The 26,904-nt window shown below is 42.3% G+C and overlaps 1 protein-coding gene across 8 annotated transcripts in view; it reads right to left on the bottom strand.

Annotated features, from left to right (window-relative positions):
• The window catches only part of BIRC6 (baculoviral IAP repeat containing 6), a 4,524,268-nt gene that overhangs the window by 3,566,390 nt on the left and 930,974 nt on the right, over positions 1-26,904 (bottom strand). For all 8 annotated transcript variants that reach the window (XM_044058419.1, XM_044058463.1, XM_044058448.1 and 5 more), the window contains exon 13: positions 10,539-10,699. In XM_044058419.1, the coding sequence (XP_043914354.1) occupies positions 10,539-10,699 (161 nt within the window). The remainder of the gene's footprint in view (positions 1-10,538; positions 10,700-26,904) is intronic.

Raw genomic sequence — 26,904 nt, 5'->3', positions numbered from 1 at the left:
AAGGATAGAAAAAGTTACCTATTTTCCCACTCAGACCACTCACCACACACTCCAGTCACACAGAACACTGAGGGGAGAGGGGAAGCAATGCACACTAACCAACTAACTCTAAAACTACAATAAAGGTTCTATTACACGATGCACAAGCGAGGGGAGGAGGAGAAGAGGAAACCTACACTAAACAGTTATACTCAAAAAGTTTTTAGAAAAAAGCTGCCTAAAAAGCAGATAACCCACTCACTACTCGGCTTCAGCAGGCCGCAGCAAACGAGATCTGGGGGTTGGAAGGTAGTGGAGGTTTATTATGGGTAAGGGGAGGAGCTTGGAGCAGATGCTAGTGAATATTCTGGCTCGGAACAAATACGGATCCGGTACCCACAGGTTGAAGACCAAATTAAGTAAACTACTTCAGATCTCTCAGTTAACCAGCACCCATGGGATTGGTAGATGCCGGATAACTGTAGTTTCTGGTTGCTTGAGAGTTGCTATTAAAAAAAGGCCCGATTAATACTGTACCCTATACTATTTGTTTGGTTTGACTTGTAGTTGGAGTTCCCTTTAACTGAGAGTTTACTGTATTTAGGTAAATGGAATAAAAATAATTCTGTTATGGCAGCTAGGGATGTGTAAAAAGAGGCTTGACAAATGATAGTATATTCTGTACACTGGTCAGGTGTTTTTTTTTTTTTTTTTTTATTATGATTACTATTATTATTACTATTAACTGGAAGAGAAGCTGCAGATGATTTTTTGGAAGGGGAAACATGCAAAGGTTACGTGGGATAAGTTGATTCTCCCCGGAGAACAGAGTGGACTAGGCTTAGTTGATTTGAAAAAGTAATTTAAAGCTACCAAGGTAAGGCTTGTATGCATAAAGTACAGTTTTGTACCTACCATAAACGTAGATGTCTGAGAGGTATGCATCTGCAGTCCTAACAAATGGGTTGTCCTGCCTCAGGCAGCCCTTCGGTCGGCCGGATTCCAAAGTCTGGGTCTGGCCTCGGCTGATGTTGCACTTCACCCGACGTCATAGCTGCTGTTAATTGGGTATAAAGGCATCAGCCGACGCCATTTTCCTCAGTGTTTCTTGCCCCAGATGCCAGGTGCCCTCTAGGAAGGCTAAATTTGGATAAATGCAAATGATTCCAAACAGTAGAGAGCAAATAAAAATAAACAGGTATACACATATATATACAAACACATACACCATAAGAGATTCCCCCAGCTAGCTACAAGATGGGCAAATACCCTAGGAGTACCACAGAGGGGAAGGAGGGAGGGTAATCCTGACTGCAGATGCATACCTCTCGGACATCTACATTTATGGTAGGTACAAAACTGTACTATGTCCTTCAAGGATGCATCTGCAGTCCTAACAAATGGGTAGAATACCATAGCCAAACAGGGGGAGGAGGTACTAAGAAGATTATGGTGTAATTAAGATCCCTTGCAAAACAACAGTGGCAAAACCTGCTCGGGATCTGGAGTATAAAGGTAGATTGTAATGCTTGGCAAATGTATGCACGGAGCTCCAAGTAGCAGCCTCTAAAATGTCTTTGGTAGCCACTCCTCGTAAAAAAGCTGTAGTAGTGGCTGTAGCCCTTGTGGAGTGAGGTCTGATGTTTTCTGGAGTTGTCTTTCCATGGAAAGAGTAACAAAATCTAATGCAATTTCCTATCCATTTTGAGATTGTTTGTTTTGAAATTGCTTTTCCTTCCATTCCTGTTGCATATGCTACCAGAAGCTGGTCAGTTTTTCTATTGCTCTTGGTTCTGTCCAGGTAGTAGCGCAATTGCCTGTGCACATCCAAGGTATGTAGTAGTCTTTCCCCCCTGTTCTGCGGTTTGGGGAAGAATGTAGGTAGGTGGATTGCTTGGTTTAATGATACCCTGGAGACCACCTTTGGCATAAAAGTAGGATTAGTTCTCATGGACACTCTATCCTGATGGAAGATAAGGAAGGGCTGTACTGCCATTAATGCCTGTAATTCAGAAACCCTTCTTGCTGAAGTGATTGCAAGCAGGAAAGCAGTTTTCCAAGATAAGTACTGTAATTCTGCTGTTGCTGCTGGTTCAAAAGGGGGAAGTGTCAACTTTTCTAACACAAAGTTCAGATCCCATGCAGGCAATGGTGGCTTCCTTGGTGGCTTTACATTTTTAATTCCTCTCAGAAACTGCCTGAGTAGAGGATGAGAAAAGACTGGAGGATCCATGTTGTATTCTGCTGAAATTGCTGATGCATGAATCTTAATGGAGGAGTAAGACAGGCCATTGTGGAAAAGCTCTGCTAAATATTCCAGGATGTTAGCTATGTTTGCCAATGATACATTTTCTCCTTTTGCTGCACTCCAAATGAGATATCTTTTCCATTTTGCTGAATAAGTTTTCCTTGTTGAGGGTCTGCGAGCCTCCAAGATAATGTCTTTAACCCTTTGAGGTAAATCTGGGTTATTTTGTCTTATGTAATGTTCCAAGCAGCTAGCTGCAGTGTTTTCAAGTTTGGATGCAGGATTTTGAAGTTGTTCTGTGTTAGCAGTAAAGGAACTAGGGGTAGAGGCCATGCGTGTTCCCGAGACATACTCCTCAGTAGCGGGTACCAATGCTGCCTCGGCCAGTCTGGAGCTATCAGGATGATCCTTGGGTGATCTTCTTTGATCTTCAGTAGCACTTTGTGCATCAAAGGAAGAGGTGGGAATGCATATGCTGTCAGGTTTTCCCAACTGAAGGATAGGGAGTCCACCTTCCAAGCAAGTGGGTGGTATGTCCTTGTGCAGAATTTTTTCAATTGGTGATTGTGTGGGGATGCGAACAGGTCTATTTCTGGTAGTCCCCATTTCCTTGTAATGGATTTGAAGATGTCTGGATGCAGCATCCATTCGTGGGCATCCGTGGTAGTTCTGCTTAAGATGTCTGCTAGTATATTTTCTTTTCCTGGCACAAATATGGCCTGGAGCTGAATGTTGAGGTTCAGGGCCACATTCCAGAGGTCCATTGCCATCCAGCATAGAGGGTAAGAATGTGTGCCTCCCTGTTTGTTGATATACCACATAACTGTGGTGTTGTCTGTCCTTATCAGCAAATGACCCTGTTGAAGGAACGGTCTGAATGTCTGAATTGCCTGCTTTACTGCCAGCATCTCTTTTTGATTTATGTGTAGGTTCAGCTGGTCTTGAGTCCATAAGCCTTGTATGCACTTGTCCACCATGTGTGCCCCCCAACCGAGGTCTGAGGCGTCCGTGGTGATAGTCTGGCTTGGGTGAGGGCTGTGGAAGGGCAGTCCTTTGTTCAACTGACAGGCCTGAGCCCACCACTGGAATTCTTGCTTCAGGCATGGAATTATTGGAATTTGGGTTTCTAGGCTGTGCTTGTGCTGAGACCATAAATTCCTTAGGTACCATTGCAACTTCCTCATATGTAGTCTGGCATGTGGAATCAATATTATGCAGGATGCCATGTAACCCAGGGCTTGCAGGATTTTCCTTGCTGTAAGCTGGTTCTGCGTTGTTAATGCCATGAAATAGAGTGGTAGTTGCTTCTGCTTTTCTGCTGTAAGGAATGCCATTTGGTTTGATGTGTCCAGTTCTGCACCCAAGAAAGTTATCCTTTGGGATGGTATCAGCCTTGACTTTTTTATGTTGACTGTGTATCCCAGGGCTTGCAATAGGTGAATAACCTTTCTCAAATCTTTTGTTAATTTGTTTTTGTTGTCCGCTTGTAACAGGCAGTTGTCCAGGTATGGATAAATTTGAATTCCCTGAAGCCTGCAATGAGCAATTACTGATGCCAGGCATTTCGTGAATACTCTGGGCGCAGTAGATAAGCCAAAGGGCAATGCTGAGAATTGATAATGCTCTGATCCTGCAAGAAATCTGAGGTATCTTCTGCAATTTGGTCGTATGGGGACGTGCAGGTATGCCTCCTTGAGATCTAGAGTTACCAGCCAAGACTCCTTGCCCAGCATGGGAAGTTGCTGTAGGGTCAGCATTTTGAATTTTGGAACAATGAGATATGTGTTCAGAGCGGACAGGTCGAGAATAGGTCTCCATTGGTTTTCCTTTCTTGGTACCAGGAAAAGTCTGGAATAAAATCCTTGTCCTTGTTCCATAGACGGTACCTTTTCTATAGCTCTCATCCTTAGTAAGTGGTTTATTTGTTCTAGAGCGTTTGTCTTTTGGTTTGGAGGTAGGTTTGGCATTCCTCTCTTCCTTGGTAGAGTATGGAAGTGAAACCTGTAACCTTTGTCTATTGTCTGTAAAATCCATTTGTCTCCTGTAATGTAATGCCAGTTTACTGAAAATAAGGCTAGCTTTCCGCCTAAGGGTGCTTCTAGTTGTTCCCTGGTAGGCGGTTTCAGAGCCAAGTCACTGTGATTGTCCTGTGGAAGTGGTAGTGGCTGGATCTGTGGCCGTACTTCTCTGGTTGTTAGGCTGCCACTGACGTCCCCTGTAGGCACCTCTGGATTGACCTCTGCCTCTTGGGTGCCTATTTCTGCCTCTCTGTGCTCTGGTGGTGTCTGGAAAGGACCAATTCTTGGAAGGCCAGTTCCTACTAAACCTCGGAGGCTGGACCTGTAAGAAATCCTTGACTGTCTGGACAGATTTCGCTTTTTCTTCCACCTTCTTCAACACTTGCTGTGCAGGGGAACCAAACAAACTGTGTTTTTCCATGGGAGCATCTAGGAGCTTTGACTTTACATGGTATGGTAAGGATTGCTCTTTTAACCATGCATGCCTTCTGATCACTGTACCAGTCATAGCTGATCTAAAGGAAGCCTCCAGTGCATCATAGCCGCATTTTAAGGAATGATTACTGACCTGCTGGGTGTTATGTACCAATTCCTGAAGGGACTTACGGTCTAAAGGTTCAGGAGAGGACAGTTTTTTAGTTAGCTGATCTAACAAAAATTCCTGATACTGAATCATGTGGAATTGACAGTTTAAGGCCCTAGCCGAAAGAGTAGCAGAAGTATAAACTTTTTTACCCCATCTCTCTAATGCCCTAGATTCTCTTTCAGAGGGAGGGTTTTTGGCAGAGGCAGCTGCTACAGCTTTGGGGCCCTGTGAAATAGTTTCAGGATCTGCAATAGGAGCCTTATACAAGTGATAATGTGTGTCCGGAACCCTGTAGTATCTGTCGGGCTTAGCAGGGGCCGGAGGAAGAGAGTCAGGGGCAGTACAAGCATCATTAAATGCATCATCCACAACTGTAAGTACTGGAGGAATGGCTAAAGGCCTATGCTGTGGCAAATGTAAAAAGGTCCTAAGCCTTTTCCTAGAGTCTGAAAAATCCTGGCCCTGCCATTGAAATTGTTCTCTCATAGCATGCAAGGTTTCCCCAAAATAAAATTCCTCAGGAGGAGAGGCAGAAGGAATGGAGTCTTCTGCATCGGAGTCCTCATATGGAGAATAAGGGCCTTCTGGAGGATTAGAATTTTCTGAATCATCAGAGGAGTAATCTGTAGAAACTGGCTCAGGGGGCTCTGTTCTAGGCCTCTTCTCTGGAGGGGGATGAGAGGTCCTGTCAGGGTGAGGCTGGGATCCCCTGATCAAAGAAATGAGATCCTCAGCTAGACTAAGCATTTGAGTACTAGAGCTAGGCCTGTGAGAGGGGGTTTTAGCAGGCACGGTCTTTGAAGATTTAGCTGCTTTAGCCCTAGAAAAAGCCTTAATTGACATGGATGCAGGGGGCCTAGCAGCTCCACGTGCAGGAGTAGATATATCTAAAGGGATAGTATCTGATAAATCCTGAGAACCTGTAAGAACAGGTGGAAATTCAGTAGCAGATTCAACCATGCTGGATGAGGCCTCGGTTGTAGGAGGCAAGCTTTCGGCCAAAGGAAGAACCGAGGACTCGGTTTCAGCCGAAACTGAGACACTCGCGGTTTCGCCGAAACCACGGACCGCGAGTGTCGGTCCTTTTCCTTACCTAATTGTGAAGTCGGAGTCTCCGACGGCATGTTGTAAGCAAAAGCGGAGCCGAAAAACTCCTCTGCAAACTCTGACCGACGTCTAAGTGTCCGTCGGTTGAAGGAAGCACAGGCTAGACAAGCTGCTACGTCGTGGTGTGGGCCTAAGCAAGGTAGGCAGTAAGAGTGGAAATCTTTATGAGGTATTTGTTTCCCACAAGTTAAACAGTTATTCACTTTTTCTGACATCGGCTGAGGCAAGAAAGAGTCCCCAACGGGGTACTTAGCTTTTTAGAAGTCTTCGGTAGTAGCAATCTCTGGTTCTGACCGACCGGCACTTGCGAACAGCTTCTGCTTCGGGCGCCACGCGGCAAGAAAGACTGGGGAAAATGGCGTCGGCTGATGCCTTTATACCCAATTAACAGCAGCTATGACGTCGGGTGAAGTGCGACATCAGCCGAGGCCAGACCCAGACTTTGGAATCCGGCCGACCGAAGGGCTGCCTGAGGCAGGACAACCCATTTGTTAGGACTGCAGATGCATCCTTGAAGGACATCTCAAACAGAAGGATAAAAATTAAAGTGAAAAAGGATGATGATTAAATGGGGTGTTGACAGAAAGACAGACTAATATTTTTAATGCAAATCTTTAGAAATAGAACATCATACAGAAAACAAGTTTCTCATAACTTTGGGTACAGTTTTCATTCCCTGGGACAGTTGAGGAACCATCTCATCAAAACTAACAATATCAACATCATTACTCATTCAAAGATCAAAACTTGAGTTCGAAAGAACTGCTATGAGACAACTTGACATCAACTGGAAAAATATTCCATGGTCTTGGAATGACCTGTGTTACACATTTGTTCCCAATTAATGTTTTACACTGTAAAATTTAGATTGTCAAATCTATAGGTTCACTTGCTCTGAGACAAAAAGATGTTATAAAATGCCTACAGCATTTCATCAAGACACATTTTGATAGGCACTAATAGCTTTACCTTGAGTGCTTAAAGTGCAAAGAATATAAACTCAAGGCACATAATCTATACTGGTACGCTAGATGTCTAACAGATGTAATTCTTCTAGTAAATTTCCTCTGTAGAGATTCAAGCAGTGAAAGCAGAGTTCTATTATACATACAGAAATGTTGTATTCCAACACTGCAGGAAATGTACAAGACTGTAGTTGTCTTCTAAATGTTAGTTTCTAAAAATAGGTCCCATTGGATAAAGAGCATGCTTCCTAATATTATTTACATGATCAGAAAAAGTAAGATTGGATGATATCAATATTCTCAAATCTTTCTGACATTTGCTTACAGACAAAGACTGGGTTTAATAATCAGTCTGCCAAAATACATAACTACATTTGCTACAGATAAAATTCAGAATGAACAGTTTCAGTCCAACCAGAGAATTTTGTACAGTAATCCAGTAATTACTGAATGATTCTTATTAGAGTCCATTACAAAACCTTACAGTCATCTGCATACTTTGTCTGTGTGTACTACTACAGCTAGTAGACAGAACTAAATTAAAAAATGGTAGTAAGTAAAGAATTCTTTTGAGCTGGGAATACAGAATCTGAATTGCCTAGGCATAGTAAAGCCAAACTCAGTTTAATACTATTTGTGATTTAAAAAGCAATTAGTAGAACATGAAAATATATAAACCAACTGCAATCAATGCACTGAAAATTGTAAAGGAGGTAAAAATGAGAAGTAGGACCTTTAGAAAAGGGAAGAAGTAAATTTCAGAGAAATAAAAAGAATTTGTGTTAATGCAATGTAAAATAATGCTCAGGAAAAGAAATGAGATTTGAGGAAAGGCAGGAATTCAGCAATTAATGTAATGTTAGAATGGAAAATTGTTAAGAAAACATGTACAGTGTACTATAACAATAATGAAAACTGTTAAGGCTTGTCTTTTACTAACATACGTGAACTCATGTTGCAAATTAAATGCAATGATTTAACAAAGATGTTTAAAAAAACAAGTTCAACAGCATTGCCTCAATCCACTGTACCTGTTATATGCTGTAAATGACATTGCAAAGAACAAAGATGTACTAGGCCACCTTGCTGAATACTGCTACACAAGAACAGCACATTAAGGCACGTTCTCTAGGAAACAGTTGGGATGTCACTTCTTGGAGGCCAAGATGACTAATTTTAGTTCAAGACAAAGGACTTGCGGTCTGTTTCAATGTAAACAAGCTTTGAAGATTCCTACACACTTGCAAATTTGAGTTCATTATATCCAGCATGGCAATAAAATGGGTCTTTGTGCTGCTAGGCACCATTGCAGCAATACTGCCCGATATGCCTACAGTTGGTAGCCTTTGCAACCTGTAACATGCTGACTTAAGGCAGTGTTATTGGCTTTGCATGCGCCAATTATCTACTGCTAAGCCACTTTAAAGTTTTCTCACTATAACTGTCCTAGACAAAGGGCTGAAGACTTACTTATACATCCAAAAAGAAAACAAAAAAAATCATAACTCCACTATAAGAAGACGTGAAACATTTTCTGTGAATACATGGCCATTTCCACAACAAAATTCTAACATTCTCAAATGCATTTCTCAGATTAAAATAAAAATGATAGCAGTCTTAATCACGTACAGATCTTAAAGACATGCCCCTTATAAAGAATGAAGAATATGAAATGCTACTACAGAAAGCATTCTGTTTCCTTCCATGTTAACTTGCAATATACAAGACAAACACAGAAGCCTAAATAAAAAAGAGGCAATGTTGACAAATGAATCAAAATGTCAATTCTATAATATATCGAACAATGGACCTAAACATGGCTGGAATAACAATAACTTAAGTATAAATATTTTTATTACAACTCCATTCACACTTCTGCCATCACCGCCTTTAAAAAAAGCAAATCATCACACGCTGCACATTCAAAACACCTCAGTCATCCAGAGACTCCCCAAATCAATAATTCTGAAAAGAAATATAAAAACTAAAGAAAAGAAAAATTAACACTTATAACATCCACAATAATCAGTTTCAAATATGCATAAAGCATAAAAACATAATGCACCAAAAATCCACATTACATATCACTAAAGTAAAACTTAACAGATGCAACACCTGACCACAATAACTAAACACAATCTGAACCCCAATCCCTTGCACATTAAAAAATAAAATAAAAAATAGACACACTCCACACAAAAAACAGAGACAGACAACCTCCATAAAATAACCCTGGAAATTAAATTAGTTGAAAATAAAAATTAAAAAGATCAAAATTAAACGATATACCAAGCAAGGAACTTAGCTAGTCATTCAGGAATCTGCATTACCACCAAAATGAAGCAGAGTCTAAGTGTCGACACTAAAACTAAACAACCTAACAAAGTAAATAACCAAAGTCTAACACAACCCTTATTAAACAACTTAAAATAGCTGGCACTAATAACAAAAAAATACACCCAGAATTTGAGCAGCAATCAAACCAGAAGATGGACCATTCATACAAATGTAAAGGAACTATGTAAAGCCCTGTTCAGCAGACCACTTAAATAATTGCCAAAGCCCATCAAAATTAATGAAATACAGTAATTCAAAATTAAGAATGAAAAACAAAGTAAATGGAATGAAGTATACGAGGGGTCTGAGTTGTTTAACAAGGAAATACTGTAAGATATCACCTTGGTAGGCTTTTCATCTGAAACTCATTCCTTAAACATACAAAAGCAGACAGACACACTCTCATACACTTGTGAAACAAACATACATATTTGCCTTGTGTTGAATTCTACAGCTTGAGAAATTGTGTGTATTCATACTTCTCTTGTTATCATTTGATTTACTGTCTCTATTTAGGTCTGTCCATCCATCCATCCATGCATGCCATCCATTCTCATCTCCTTATTCCCATTTCATACGTGGGATCAGGGTGTCCAACAGTGACAATCATCTCGAGTCAAGGTTTACACCACTGGGTGGCTAGCCCTGCCACGGCAGTTCATTCATACCACTCACTCGCAAACACACACTCACCTATGGCCAATTTAAAGCATCCAGTCTACCTACTGCATGACTGAAATGTGGAAGGAAACTGGAGCACCCAGAGGAAACCCATATGACTGCAAGGAGGACATGCAGACTCTGTACAGAAGGCACCCCAGCTGAGAATCAAACCGTAGAACCTCTTGCTGTGAGGTGACAATTCTAACCACTGCACCACAGTGGCCCCTTTAACCTAAAAGACTAAAACAAAGATATATACAGGAAAATGTACAAAGATATGACATATACCTTTCAGCAAGGAATTTATGTTTTGCCCCATTTAAGGAAAAAAATATTTCTTTATCGATGAAAAAAAGTAACAAATCATAAAAATAAAGATGATATTGGTTGACCAAGGTCTCTTCTTATTGTGAGGAAGAACTAGTGATTATGAGAGGACTTTCACCACTGCACAGAAATCCCACGGAAAAGTGCTGGAGAAGAACATGTTGCAGGCCAACCCCAGCTAAGACAGTACCCTACTTCAACAGCTAACAGTTAAACATTTAACATACATTTCTCAAAATGTTGTACAATTAGCTCTAACAAATTAATTTAAAATATTTTCCCATCTTAAAAGCACTCAGTGGCCTTACCATTTACTTTTCCTAGACCTGGAGCTTTATTCTTCAAGAGAGTAACCTGAATTTGTGGAATGTTCATAAGGTTTGAATTCATAACAAATTTGAAATCCACATGCCCAACCATACACGCCTTTGGCAAAACTAATTCAAATACGTGTTCATCCCAGCTGGAGCTGCAAATAAAAATAAAATCTATGTAAATTAACTAAGAATAACATACACAACCATAAATGCAGCTGCACAAACTGTCCCACAATATCTATGATCTAAATAAAGATATATGCTGCGGTGGTACGGCGGTAGCGTTGTTACCTCACAGCAAGAGGTTCTCACATTCAATTCTCGGCTGGGCTTGGGAGTGCCTTCTGTGTGGAGTCTGCATGTCCTCCCCATGGTTGGGTAGCATTCAAAAGACATGCTTGTGTAAATGGGCGTGCCTTCATTGAAGGTTGAGCATCGAGCTGGCACCTCAGCGTTTCGTAAAAATCTACTGCCTATCATTAGTGGACCGGAGTTCCGCTGTGGCGACCCCTTACCGGGAAAAGCCAAAAGACAAACAACAACAACAGTCTCAATCAAATGAAGCTTCATCTACAGTTAAGTCACAAAATTAAGTTTCTTTTCCTAGGTGATTTTTGTCCCCATGTCTGCTTACCATAAGCCTCTCCTTGATTGGTGTATACCCATCCCACTGATCCAGGGTTTCTACCTGGGGAAGATGTGAGAGCTGTCCAACAAGCATCATTAAGTTAGCCAAGAGATTGCTTTTTGTGCTCTAGCCTGCAGCCATCACAGGCAACCTTTAGACAAAGGGACGTGAGAAGTGCATCAATACTTTATGACTGTGTACTTCCACATTGCTTGCTATGAAAGCTACAATTCAGCAGTGGCTTGATAAGCCTAATGGCCACCATACTAAATCCACCTCCCTGCATCAATGCCCTTCCTCCAAGGGATAGTGATGATATGAGTGGTTGCCTTATTCCTCTCTCCATATTAGCATAAGCCCTTTCTTCCTCCATGTCAGCAATGTCACATGCGAAAGTTGCTAGTTAAGCTTGGGTCACATGACCTATAGCCAGGACTCTGCTCACAGTTTTGTACAAATGGTGGCAACAATACAGTCAAATCCAAACAACTTCATCATTTACACTATGGTACTGCAGCTGATATTTTAACTGACATGAATAAAAACATGTTCATTTTGTTGATATTTTAACTTGTTTTTCCGGTATTTGCAGACTGATGAAGGAATTACAAATGTGTGTCCAACTTATCATACGTAACAGTACATGTTTCAGTAAAGTACCAGTGCAGGAGTATTTATTACATAAGGGATTTGCCAAAAGGCTGGGACATCTGACTTCAGGACTGACCTCCACAGCTTTCTTCAAATATCACTGTAAGTAAGATTCCTCCTCGATGGTGTCAGGCAGTCAGTCAGTCAGTATTAAAGGGAATCATGCTTGGCTATTACTTTGATTTATTTTAGCAGAAAAAGGCTCCAGTGCAACCCCTTCACTGCAGTGGGACACTGATGGCTCCCACTGTACTCATGAGTGCATACCAGTTCTCAACCGTTCCTGAGCACTATAAGGTCTGGAGAAACTGAAGCAGGCAATCCAGCGAATACCCCAGGGGGGGTTTGCAAAGGACTGCAAGTCACACTATTTTCCTATGGGAGATTTCAGGAGTTTTCTCGGTGGAGTAGGAGAGGAGGGAACATGTACTGCAGCAGTGATCTCAAAGCATCTGCTAAGCTCAACAATTGTGCTATATTCACTGTAGAATCAAAGCTGCTTCTACAGCTTCTTACACAAGGGCATATGCCAGATCTATACGGAATATAGTGTGGTCTAAGATGACCTTTCAGACTGGCTGAAGCAAAGGCCGCCCAACCCTTGAATGAATATTTATCTTACAATACTTTCATAGGTTTGTAATTTCATTGGTTTTTAACACACCATCGAGTGGATTAGTCACATCAACCAACACTGGTGGGAGACTAACAATGTCCTCCAATCAGTAAGCTTTCCTTGCATATCACCAATGAAAATTTGCGATCACTCATAGTCATGTAGACTGGTTCTCAAGGTTGCTAGGGAAGTACTCGACTTGTTAGGTACAGCAGTCTATTTCAGAAACGGGAAAAGTTGGTTTAGGTATTTGTCATGCCATTTGGTGTTGCTGATATGATAGTATAGGTTTAGGTCTCCAGAATGGGTGTTTATTTTACTACTGGTTCTACTTACATGAAGCTTAGAGAGTGGAATAATTCACAGCAAGGAAAACTACACAGAGATCACCCTTTAAGAGTCCATGTAACACTGAGTAGAGGGACAGAACTTTTACACCATCAAGAGTACATAACTATACTGAAAACCAAGATCATTTTGGTGAGGAAGCGAGAAGACTGCTCAAGCTGGTTTAGGTGTTTGGTGAGATACATGCCAAAATGGGCATTACATTTAATGTTTGGTCTAACAAGGGGTGAATGAAGTGAAACTTTAACTTCTCTGGACCTTGAGGAGATAACACAAAGGGTATACTGTGCAATGTAAAAGGATTGTCTATCCACCACATTAATTACCAGTATGGCAAAAAACAATAGTAGTGGCCTTCATTCAGGCAGCCATCAAGGATTTTTGCAGAGTAACCCCTAAACCCTGTCCCCTGATAACTGCTGTGGAAGCCCATGTCACAATGAGGGACTACTACATCTTCCCTGGACCTGAGTGCTCCCACCCACACACAACTGAGGGCTACCATCACTGGCTTGGTATGCCATACCCTTGTCTCTGGTTATGGCTGCAATGCCTGCAAGCCTCCACTTGCAATATCAAGAAAGTTTCTGGACCACCAATTTCAACCTCCAAACCAGAGTCAGGTGGGCTAAAGGTTGCAAACCACTTAAAAACAACTCTGCCCTGCTGTTCCAGCACCTTATTCTCCATCCAAATTCTGTTAGTCTGGGATGCATCAACATTTAGTTATACTGTTAAGACAGACACAAATGGAAACAGACAAAACCTATGGGTATGATGTTAGGGACGAAGATAATAAAAATGTTTAATGCACATACCAGAAGATGAAATGGATCTGCTGTAGACACATTAGGAAAATAAATTAGACAGAATATCATGACCTAAGAAAATGGCTGAACAAGTCCAGCTTACAAAGTAAACAAAGCGTCATATCTTCCAAAGAAAATGCAACAATGGGAAACTTGCGATGAGAAAACTGTGAAAAAGGCAAATGCAAGGAAAATGGAGCACCTATACACCTGTACCTTGCAGTCTGTGGTAATTTCCTTCTTTGATAATGTTTAAGACTGACTTAAAAGAAATGGAAAGAGACAGTAGTGCACTGCATAATGGGTAAGAGAACGGCATGAAAGCAGCCTAGAAAAATTCTGTCTGCGAAGGTTTCCTAACGCCTGTGGCACAAGTCCTAGAGGTTATCAAAGAGAAACCTCCTTTAATCAGATACTCCTATGTTGTTGTTTTTCTTTTGGCTTTTCCCAATTAGGGGTCGCCACAGCAGAACTCCAGTCCACTAATGATTGGCAGTCAATTTTTACAGTGCCGAGGTGCCAGCCCTATGCCCAACCTTCAACGAAGGCACGCCCATTCACACGTCTTTCGAACGCCACTCGACAGCGGGGAGGACATGCAGACTCCACACAGAAGGTGCTCCAGCCGAGAATTGAACGGGAGAACCTCTTGCTGTGAGGTGACAACGCTACCGCTGCACCACCGCGGCTTAATCAGAATCTTAAGTCTTGTAATGTTCATAAATGAATAATACTTTTCACAAAAAAGCACTGTAAACAGTTCTAGGAGAGAAACGTTACTTGACAGGAATATTTACTCATGACTTTTTCCAGATGCCACTAGCATGGTTCCTCACTTTCTTTGAGGTTACTGTAGGGATCTCAAAAGCTTGTGGCACATAGAGTTCAGTACTAACCAATAGTAGCTGAAAGATGGAATGAATAAACATACAGAAAGTTTGTACCTTTGTATAAAGATTACAATAAATATGCACACTTTCAGTCTATGATAAACATACAGGTATCTCCTCCAAAATAAACAGTCAGGAAGTTAGACAGTAAAAGTATTAGCAACATGTGTAAGTAAAAGTTGTCCTACATCAAAACAGTTGACATGCAAGACAGCACAACAGGAAAGCAGGTGATAACATGGCTATAGGTATATTTGACAGACTAAGTAACATACTTTGGCTGCGAACCTTGAAAAAGTGGTCAACATATCCTTTGGTGAATAAAGTACAGAACATCTTGTTTTCATCTTAAAATGCCAAGGGGCATATAAACTGCAGCAAAGGGAATTAGGGAGGAAGCCTTACTGTTACAACACATTTTAAATGCATACTGTTATGCTTAGTACCTTATAAAGCTGTACAGTCTTCTTCAGGGAGAGTCACTGTAACCGAAAGCAAATATAGGGCTAAATTCCCATGCACTACTGGCATGCCTCTGAGAGGTAGAATGTTGAGCAACACCTGTATAATACCAACGGATTATCATGTCCTACAAGAATAATACTGACAACTGTCAGGTACAGGGAAGGATATACACACGTGCTGCAAGAATACATTCTAGGAACAGAGAAGAGTAAGTGTAGCAAAGTCAACATTACATGGAATACCTGTTATATAAGAGTACTGCAAAGCAGAGTGGTTCAAATCAGAAAGCAATCCAGGCACACTGTACAAGATTACAATTACAGCTTTGAACACCTACATATGTAGCATACACAAGGCATCATAATAAGCAATGCATATGAAACAGCTGAAGTGATTTATAACTAAAAAATGAAAATACAGCTTGAAGTTCTGGCTCCTTATAAAAATACATTTCTTATCCACAATTTGTCAACAAGAAATGCAATTCATCCACATTCTAAGAATTTTAAAATAAATTAAATGCCCTGCATTTCAGCATTTAACGTACACAGCTATAATTCAGAAGAAAAATGCACATTGCAATGGCAATCTACAATAGGTATAGCTCTTACAACTGTATTTTCACCATGCTCATCATATTAAAAGATTGACAATCTAGAATAATGACATATTAACTAATCACAGAAAATTAAGCTTTATCTAGTAAAACAAAACTCCTCATAGTGTTTAAATCTGTCAAAGTCACCAGCAATAGTATACACAATATAAAAATTTTTATTACTATGTACAATACATAAAATAAGCAACCGGATGGAAGTAGCAAAGAATAAACTTAAGAATGAGCCTTATATACTTCAGATCATTATTATATTATGTCTGATGTAAAGCAGCAAAAATGGATGTTAAGACTCACATACTTAGGAGGTAGAAAGTACAGTTGTGTACACTTACCATGAATGTAGATGTTCGAGTGTATTCACTGTTGCAGTCATTACTTTTGGGTTATCTGCTTGCAGTAGCCCTCAGTCGGCCTCACTGACAAAGTCTTGGGTCCTACGTCGGTTGCTGTCCCTTCTTCCATGATGTCAGGTCATTAAGGGTATAAAACATGCAGCCGACGTCATTACATCAGTTTTTCTTGAACCAGATGTCAGGTGCCCCCCTAATGGGAAGCAATTAAATCTATAAATATACAAGGTTATACCTCAAACAAAAAAGCAACTACACCAAAAAGCTTTTAAGCATTGAAAAGGAGAGAAGAGGTATAGCCAGAAGAAGTCAGGGGGCTGGAGGGAGGGTAACCAGGACTGCAACAGCGAATACACTCGAACATCTACATTTATAGTAAGTGTACACAACTGTACTATGTTCTTCGTGTTTCACTGTTGCAGTCATTACATTTGGGTAGATTCCCAAAGCTAAGGATGGGAGGAGGAATTCAGATAGCATTACGACCAGCTATAAGGCCCTGCAAAACTGAAGTGGCAAAGCCAGCTCTGGATTTAGAGAAAATTGGCAAATGGTAATGCTTGGTGAAATTATGTACAGAACTCCAGGTAGCAGCTTCTAGGAGTAGGTATGCCTCTGAGAAAGGCTGTAGAGGTAGATGCAGCCCTGGTTGAATGGGGTCTGATCCCCTGTGGGATAGGTTTTCCATGGTGCTTATAGCAGAAATGAATGCAATGGCCGATCCATTTGGAAATGGTTTGCTTTGAAATAGCCTTCCCCTCTGTCCCTGCAGTAACTGCCACCAGCAGTTGTTAAGATTTCCTTTGAGGTTTAGTCCTGTCCAAGTAAAATCTAAGTTGTCTGTGCACATCTAAGGAGTGCAGTATCCATTACCCTCTATTCTGTGGATTAGGAAAGAAGGTTGGCAAATGAATGGACTGATTAAAGGCCACACTGGATACCAACTTTGTCATGAAAGAGGGACTGGTTCTAAGGGACACCCTGCCCACATGAAAGATGATGAAAAGCTCCACTGCCATAAGGGCCTGTAATTCAGATACCCTTCTTGCTGAAGTGATGGCTAAAAGGGAAGCTGTTTGCCAAGAAAGGAATTTTAAATCTGCAGTAGCAGCTGGCTCGAAAGGAGGAAGGGTGAGTTTCTCCAATACAAAGTTAAAGTCCCTGGCTAGAGTTAGAGCTCTCCTGGGTGGTCTTAAATTTTTGGCCCCTCTGAGGAACTGCTTTGAGCAGTGGATGAGTGAAGAGGGGAGGTTTCTGTGTTATAATGAGCTGAAATGGCAGAAGCGGGAATTTTTATTGAGGAAAAAGACAGGCCCTTGGGAAGCATCTCTGTTAAGTATTGTAAAATCTGAGGTAAATTGGGCACTGCTGTGCTCATCCCTTGAGACTGGTTCCAGGCACAGAATCTTTTCCATTTTTCAGCATAAGATTTTCTAGAACTAGGCCCCCTTGCCTCTAAAATGACATCCATCACTGGTTTACTGAAGGATGGTAAAGGAGAGCTTAGGTAATTAGGCAGGCTGCTAGGTTCAGTGTTTGAAGCTGAGGGTGCGGAATCTGGAGCAGGGTAGGAGTCCGAGGCAGGTGCCATGGGGCCAACAGTGACACACTGCGCAGGAGGGGGTACCAGTGTTGGCGTGGCCAGGCTGCTGCAATCAAAATCATCCCTGGTTGGTCTTGTTTGATCTTTAGTAATTTGGGGAGCAGAGGAGGAAAGGCATAAACTGATAGGTTTTCCAGCTGAAGGACAGACTATCCACTTTCCAAGTTTGTCTGTGGGGAGTCCTTGTGCAAAATATTTCCAATTCATAGTTCTGTGGGGAGGCAAACAGGTCCATATCTGGGCTCCCCCATTTGCTTGTCAACATGTAGAAAATCCTTAGTTCCAGTTTCCACTCGTGTGGGTCCATGAGGTTTCTGCTTAGTCCGTCTGCCAGTGTGTTTAGTTTTCCTGGCAGGAACTGAGCTTGTAAATGCACTGTGTTCCACAATGCCATGGCTAGTCTGCAGAGGGCGCAAGAATGTGTACCCCCCTGCTTGTTTATGTTCCACCTAACAGTGGTGTTGTCCGTCTTTACCATTAATTGTCCTGGAAGAATGTGGTCCTTGAAGGCTCTCAGAGCATTCTGTACAGCTATCATTTCTTTGATTGACGTGAAAGTGCATTTTAATTGGGTTCCATTTGCCCTGAATGCACTTCCCTGCCAGGTGCATCCCCCATGCACAGTTTGATGAGTCTGTTTGGGTTTGAGTGGCAGGGGGTAGTGTGAATGGTAGTCCCTTGTTTTGGTGCAGGCCTCTGTCCACCAAAGGAACTCTAGGCGTAGACAAGGAATGATAGGAATCATTGCTTCTAGATCCTGAGAATGTTGACACCATAGGCTTTTTATATACAATTGTAGTTTCCTCATATGCAGTCTTGCATATGGAATTAGAAGAATACAGGAGGCCATGAACCCCAAGGCTTGTAGTATTTGCCTTGCAGATAGCAGGGTTGTTGTGGCCACTTGTTTGAAGTAGGTTGTCAAGTGAATTTCTTTCTCTGGCATGAGGAAAGCCATCTGGGAAGTTGTATTCAAGCTTGCTCCCAGGAAAATAACTTGTTGACAGGGTACCAGGTGTGATTTCTTTTCGTTTATGGTGTACCCCAGACAAGTTAGCAGCCCTTGTACAAAAGCCAGATGATTCAAAAGTATGTCCTGGTTTTCTGCCTGAATTAGACAATCGTCCAGGTATTGGTATATTTGAATATTTCTTTGCCTGCAAAATGAAATGACTGGAGCTAGGCACTTTTTGAATACCCTGGGCGCAGTAGATAAGCCAAAGGGCAGTGCAGAGAACTGATAGTGCGTGTAGCCTGCTTTGAAGCGTAGGTATCTTCTGCAAGATTCCCTAAATGGGATGTGCAGGTATGCTTCCTTTAAATTTAGTGTTGCCAACCAGGCATCTTTGCTTACCATAGGAAGCAAATGGTGAAGAGTCAGCATCTTGAATTTTGGAATCACCAAATAGGTGTTTAGAGTAGGCAGGTCCAGGATAGGACATAATGTATTGTCTTTTCTGGGTACCGGGAAAAATCTCGAGTAGAAACCTTGTCCCTTTTCCTCTTCTGGTACCAACTGAATAGCCCCTATGCTTAAGAGAGAGAGTACTTACTTTTGGGCCTCTGCCCACTGATTTGGAGGTAGATCCGGCCAACCGCTTAGAGTTGGTAACATGTGGAAGTGAAATCTGTATCCTTGGGCCACTATATTTAACACCCATTAGTCCTGGGTAATGAGTCCCCAGTTCTTTCCATGAAGTGCAATCTTTCCCCCCAAAGGGGCAGTCAGTTGAGAAGGGCTTGGAAGTTTTAAAAAGAAGTCATTGAGACAGTTTACCATAGGGGGGAGTTTTATTCCTCCCAGATTTGGAAGTGAAGGCCCCCCACTGCTTAGTCCTGTGCATCCCCTGGGACTGAAGCCTGGGTGCTCTGCTGGACCTGGGTTTGGACAGAGGTCTGGAAGAGGCAGGAAAGGACCAATTCTTAGAAGGCCAATGCCTACTAAAGCTTGGAGGTTGTACTTGTAAAAAAATCTTTAACAGTTTGCATAGATTTAGCTTTTTCCTCAATCTTAAGTACTTCCTCTGCCTTGTTGCCAAACAGGCGGTCCTGATTTAAGGGAGCATCCAGTAATTTCACTTTAACATGATCTGGCAAGGATTGCTCCTTAAGCCAAGCATGCCTACTGAGTTTTAGGCCTTGAAGAAGAAGATGGCGTCGGTTTAATATGCAAGTCAGTAGGTCTGAATACACCATCAGAAGCCAGAGCCTGCACAGCGGCTCCGGACCCATCCAAGGTAGAGACATCTGCAGGTTCCACAGCTGAAGCATCTCGCGGCATACCGGACTCCGAATGGGTCTCAGCAGAGGCCTGCGTATCTGAAGTAGCGGGTATCAGGGGTTGCAAAAGCGCCTCACTGAGTACTGGCGAACTGGGCGGCCTGTCTCTGTCTTTATATCTTTGCGTTTTTTCAGAATGTCGGTAGTCGGATGACTTACCGAAGACATATCAGGATAATTGAACTGAGCACCAAAATATTTAGAAGAGCAAATATTCCAACAATGGATAGTTCGTGGTTTAAATAAGGCACAAAATCAACAGCGAGGTATGTCGTGGTCAGGGCCTAGGCATGGAATACAGTACGAATTAAAATCTTTATGAGGTATTTGCTTTCCACAAGAAATGCAAGTATTTACTTTTACTGACATCGGTTAAGAGCAAGAAAAAGTTTCCCCAACAGGGTACTTCGCTTTTAGTTGAAGACTTCGGTTCTAAAACTAGAAAATGAAAATTTCAGGAGTCGGCCAACTGGCACTTTCTGCTTCGGGCACCGCACGGCAAGAAAGACTGATGTAATGATGTCGGCTGTATGTTCTATATCCCTGATGACCTCACTTCACGGAAGAAGAGACAGCAGCCAATGTAGGACCCAAGACTTTGTTAATCAGGCCGACTGAGGGCTACTGCAAGCAGATAACCCAAATGTAATGACTGCAACAGTGAAACACGAAGAACATCACAGTGTGCCTCACCTATTAGTTTCAACAGGATATCAGCTAAGGTACATGAAAAATGGTTTGAGAAGACCTTTAGTTCCACATTAAGTGCACTGTTTCCAACACATTTTCTGTACCAATAACAGATAAATGTATTGGATCTCTCTTCTCACAAAAACAAGCTGATCTGCTGCAGCACTGAAATTAATGACTATGCAGCAGCTTGTGGTAAAGGACCCTTACTAGCTTATAGAAAAAAAGGCACTATAATACCCAGAGTCACTGTACAGGAAAAGTACAGTTGTGTACCTACCATAAATGTAGATGTTCGAGCGTATTCACTGTTGCAGTCACTACACTTGGGTTATCTGCCGGCAGACTACCCGCAGTCGGCCCGAGTTCCAAAGTCTTGGTCCGGCGTCGGTTCCTGTCGCCTCTTCCCTGACATCAGTGCTCCAGGGGTATAAAAGATGCAAACAACGCCATTTTCGTCAGTTTTTCTTGCCCCAGATGTCAGGTGCCCCCAGATAGGAAGGCTGGAAAAATAAAATTATGAAAAAAAGCATGCATGTACTAATGTAAACATTTCCTTCATCTACAAGCAAATACACCACATAGGTTGTATACAGTTGAGAAGTACAGAGAAGTCCCAGCAAAGTAAAGGGGGATGGTGGGTGGGTAACCTGGACTGCAACAGTGAATACACTCTAACATCTACATATATGGTAGGTACACAACTGTACTATGTTCATCGTGTTTCACTGTTGCAGTCATTACACTTGGGTTGAATCCCAAAGCAGAGGTTGGGCGGCTGGGTCTAGATTGGATTTGGAGAAGCTACCAGTCCCTACAGGACTGCAGTGGCAAAGCCTGCTCTGGATTTAGAGTAGAGAGGTAAGTGGTAGTGCTTGGTGAAAGTGTGCACCGAGCTCCAGGTTGCAGCTTCTAAAATGTCTTTGGTTGGTACTCCTCTGAGAAAGGCTGCTGAAGTGGCTGTTGCTCTGGTAGAATGTGGCCTAATGACCTTAGGCACTGATTTGTCATGTTGTGCATAACAGAAGCAGATGCAGTGTCCTATCCATTTTGAAACTGTCTGCTTTGTGATAGGTTTTCCTTGTGATCCTGCAGCATAGGCTACAAACAGTTGCTCAGTTTTTCTGAAAGCTTTTGTTTTGTCCAAGTAGAATCGTAGCTGTCTGTGTATATCCAAAGCGTGCAGAAGTCTCTCCCCTTTATTCTGGGGATTTGGGTAGAAAGTTGGTAAATGAATGGTTTGGTTCAGGGCCACATTGGAAACTACTTTTGGAATGAATGTTGGGTTTGTCCCGAGAGAAACCCTGTCCTGGTGAAAAATGATGAAAGGTTCCACAGCCATTAATGCCTGTAACACTGATACTCTTCTTGCTGAAGTTATTGCTAGGAGCAGAGCAGTTTTCCATGATAAGAATTTTATATCAGTTGTGCTGGCTGATTCAAAAGGAGGCAGTGTGAGTTTTTCTAAAACAAAACTGAGATCCCAAGTTGGTACTGGTGCTCTCCTTGGGGGTCTTATGTTTTTTGCCCCTCTGAGTTACTGTCTTAGTACAGGATGTGAAAAAATAGGAGGGTCCGTATTGTAATGAGCTGAAATGGCAGAGGCATGGATTTTAATTGATGAGAAAGATAGGCCTTTGTCCAGCATCTCAGTTAGGTATTGTAAAATCTGAGGAATATTTGGAACAAGTTGGTCGAGCCCTTGTGCCTGGTTCCAAGCACAAAATCTCTTCAATTTTTCTACATAAGATTTCCTAGTGCTGGGCCTCCTGGGTTCTAAAATGACATCCATAACAGCTTTAGAGAGAGGTGCAGTCTGAGTGGCTACATTATCTGCCATGCTGCCAGATTTAAGGTTCTGAGTTGACTGTGCAGAAGCTGATTGTTTTGTTGAGTCAGGAGATGAGGTATTTGAGGTAAAGGCCAAGCTGGGCCCTGAGACAAGCTCTTTAGGATTGGGTATCAGTGCTGGCGTGGCCAGTTTGGGGCAATCAGGATAATTTTTGGCCTTTCTTGTCTGACTTTTAGGAGCACTTTGGCAAGAAGAGGCATTGGTGGAAAGGCATAGACTGTCGGAGCTTTCCAGCTGAATGATAGAGCATCCACTTTCCATGCTTGAGAGTGATAAGTTCTTGTGCAGAATTTCTGTAGTTGGCAATTGTGAGGGGAGGCAAAAAGATCTATGTCTGGGCATCCCCATTTCCTTGTTATCATGCTGAACACCTGTGGATTTAGTTTCCATTCATGAGGGTCCATGAGATTTCTGCTTATTTCGTCTGCCAGTGTATTTTTTGTTCCTGGCAGGAATTGTGTCTGTAGATGTACCTGATAGGTTAGTGCTGTGTTCCACAAGGTCATGGCTTGCCTGCATAGTGGGTAGGAATGCGTGCCCCCTTGCTTGTTTATATACCACATAACTGTGGTATTGTCCGTCTTTATTAGTAGTTGTCCTGGATGTAATTAGGTCCTTGAAAGTTGTCAGGGCATTCTGTACTGCTAGCATCTCTTTCTGATTGATGTGAAGATGCATTTGTTCCTTGGGCCACATGCCCTTAATACATTTCCCTGCCATATGTGCCCCCCAGGCATAATCAGAGGCATCCGTTGTTATTGTCTGCCTGGCTGTGGGTAAGGTGAAAGGCTGTCCCTTGTTGTGGTGACAGGCCTGGGACCACCATCGAAACTCCTGTTGCAGGCAAGGAATTAAAGTTATGATTGTCTCCAGGCTGTGACAATGTTGAGTCCAAACACTTTTTAGATACCATTGTAGCCTCCTCATATGCAGTCTTGCATATGGAATTAGTAGAATGCAGGACACCATGAAGCCCAGGGCCTGCAGAATTTTTCTTGCAGGGAGCTGGGTCTTTGTTGCCATCAGTTGAAAGTATTGAGTCAGTTGCATTTGTTTGTCTGGCGTGAGATAAGCCATCTGGGCAGTTGTATTTAAGCTTGCACCCAGGAATATTATCTCTTGAGAGGGCACTAGTTTTGATTTATTTTCGTTTACTGTGTACCCTAGGCAAATTAGTAATCTTTTTACAAACACCAGATGCTTTAGTAAAATATCCTTGCTCTCTGCTTGAATAAGGCAGTCGTCCAAGTAGGAATATATATGAATACCTTTTTGTCAGCAAAATGCAATTACTGGTGCCAGGCATTTTGTGAAGACCCTGTGCGCAGTAGATAAGCCAAAGGGCAGTGCTATGAATCTGAGGTATCTTCTGCAGGTTTGTCTGATTGGGACATGCAGGTATGCCTCCTTGAGGTCCAAAGTAACTAGCCAAGCCTTCTTGCCCAGCATGGGTAGAAGGTGCTGTAGTGTTAACATTTTGAATTTTGGAACATCCAGGAAAGTATTTAGGATTGACAGGTCCAGTATTGGTCTCCAGGCTTTGTCCTTTCTGGGTACTAGGAAAAGTCTTGAGTAAAATCCTTACCCCTGTTCTTGTTGTGGTACTCTTTGAATAGCTCCCATGTCCATGAGAGCAGCAATTTGTTTTTGCTCCTCTGCCCATTGGTTCTGTGGCTGGTCTGGCATACCTCTTGATTTTGGAAGCGTGTGAAAGTGGAACCTGTAACCTTGAGAAACAATATTCAGTACCCATTTGTCCTGGGGATTATGTTCCAATTTTTTGAGAAAAGTGCTAGCATTCTCCCTAGGGGTGCTGCCAAAAGGTAAGTGCTTGGCATCTGTAGAAAAAAGTCATTGGGACTGTTTCCTATAAGGTTGTGATTTGTCTTCCCCTCCTTTGGGGGCTGAAGCACCCCATTGTTTTGGTCTGTAGGAGCATTGGGGCTGAGATCTGCCTCTTGGGCATCTGTATCTGCCTCTTTGTGGTCTGTCTGACACTGGAAAGGACCAATTTTTTGAAGGCCAGTTTCTGCTAAACCTGGGTGGTTGAACCTGTAAGAAATCCTTTACTGTCTGCATTGATTTTGCTTTATCCTCCATTTTCTTTAATACCTCTTCTGCCTTAACACCAAACAAAGTATCATGCTGTAGTGGAGCATCCAATAATTTAACTTTAACATGGTCAGGTAAACTTTGTTCTTTCAACCAAGCATGCCTTCGAATAACAGAGCCTGTAACTGCGGCTCTACAAGAAGCCTCTAATGAATCAAAACCACATTGCAAAGTATGCTTTCCCTCTTGTTCATCTGCATGCAATAAATCCTGCATTTCCTTACTGTCAGGACTTTCTGAGATTGAAACCATTTTCTGCTTTAACAAAGACATGACATACTGTTGATATTTAAGCATGTAAAACTGGCAATTTAAAGCCCTTGCAGCTAAAGTAGCAGAAGTGTAAACTTTTGTCCCCCATCTGTCCAGAGCTCTGGAATCTCTATCAGAGGGGACGGTATTTTTAGCAGTGGAAGCCTTAACCCCTTTAGGACCCTGAAAAATTGTTTCTGGATCTGCAGCAGGGTTTTTGTAAAGAAATTTATGAGAGTCAGGGACCCTGTAGTACCTGTCTGGCTTGACTGGGTGCAGGGGGTAAAGAATCAGGAGTCAGACTGGATTCAGAAAAAACATCATCAACAATATTAAGCACAGGGGGAATTGCCAGGGGCCTGTGCTGGGGCAATAAAAGAAAGTCTCTGAGCCTTTTCTTGGATTCTGAATAATCCTGGCTCTCCCAATGGAAATGCTCCCTCATGGTGTGCAGGGTTTCACCAAAAGAATAATCCTCAGGCGGAGAGGCTGAAGGTACAGACTCTTCTGCATCACAGTCCTCATAAGGAGGGAGAGTGTATCCCTGGTCAGAAGAGGAATCAGAGGAAATAGAAACCTGGTCAGAGGAATCATAGTCAGTGTTTTGCCTAGGCCTTTTGTCAAGAGGGGGATGGGATGGGAACCCCTGATTAAAGTAATTAGGTCTTCGGCCATTTTAAGCATCTGTTTCTTTGGCATGGATGACTGTTCAGTAGAATGCTGTACTTGTTTCTTTGTCTTTAATGGTGTTTTTAACTTTGCCTTGGCTGCTGTAGTGGGCTTAATTGTAAGCTGTGAAGGTCTGAAAACACCCTCAGAAGCCAATGCCTGCTCAGCGGCTCCGGATCCATCTGAGGGAATAGTTTCCATAGGCCCAATACCTTGAGTTTCCACAGGCCTCGGTGTCTCCACATGGCTGTCGGATAAGGCCTGTGGCTCTGAGGTAGCAGGTGTCAAGGGCTGCAAAAGCGCCTCACTGAGAACCGGCGACTGGCCTAGAAGAGGCTTCGTCGTTGGTTTTGGACCTCGGATGCCTGTCCTTTTCTTTGTCTTTGCGTTTTTTATAAAATCCGGTCGTCGGTTGTTCCGACGGCATTATGTAATTAAACCTTCGTCCAAAATAATGTAAAGCAAAATCAAACCGACGTTTAATAGTGCGTTTGTTGAATCTAGCACAAAACCGACAACTAGTAACGTCGTGGTCAGGGCCTAGGCAAGGAATACAGTAAGAGTGAAAGTCCTTATGAGGTATTTGGTTCCCACTAGAAATACAATTATTAACTTTTACTGACATCGGTCTGGGGCAAGAAAAAGTTTCCCCAACGGGGTACTTAGCTTTATTGAAGACTTTGGTTCTGAAACTCAGTTTTGAAAATCTCAGGAGTCGGCCAACTGGCACTTGCGAACTGCTTTTGCTTCGGACACCGCACGGCAAGAAAGACTGAAGAAAATGGCGTCGGTTGCATCTTTTATACCCCTGACGCACTGACGTCAGGGAAGAGGCGACAGCAACCGACGCCGGACCAAGACTTTGGAACTCGGGCCGACTGCGGGTAGCCTGCCGGCGGATAACCCAAGTATAATGACTGCAACAGTGAAACACGATGAACATCAAAGCATTCTGAATGACTTAAGGTATTCTAAACTGCTAGACACAAGAGATTAGTTAAGAAATTCTATTAATGACATTAACAGATGCATACAATACTACAAAGCCGCGGATTACTACAAGAAAAAGTCTACTGTACCTTAACTTGTGTGTGTGCATTTCATACTCTCAGATTTAAGCACTAAAGCAGAGGAAAAGGCTTTAGTTACATGTCACCTTTTCCCAACACAGACCAACATAATACTCACCAGTCTGATTCTAGAAATGCGACTGTTTGATGCATGCAGCTTAGATTCCTAGAAAAAGTCTCATATAACTAAGAGAGTTACTTTTAAAGGGAAGAACTTCTACATGGCATGCCCAAACAGGAGGCTTCTGTAATTTTCCCTTTTCCTGTGAAGCTTTTGATAAACCTACAACTGGCGGTCTAAAGCTTCCCTAGAATATCCAATATTTGGGTCTTGACATCCTGTGGCAGTTTCTGGGATAGAACTGACTCAAGAGTGTATCCTGCCAACGTGTCATAGAAGCCCTAGACATAGCATACATAACATTAATTGACTATTTTAACCTCTATGTTATT

This window comes from Protopterus annectens, chromosome 1.part2 (assembly GCF_019279795.1).
Source record: "Protopterus annectens isolate FY-2018-M chromosome 1.part2, PAN1.0, whole genome shotgun sequence".
Classification (NCBI taxonomy): Eukaryota; Metazoa; Chordata; order Ceratodontiformes; family Protopteridae; genus Protopterus; species Protopterus annectens.
This window is presented reverse-complemented; position numbering and strand designations above follow the sequence as displayed.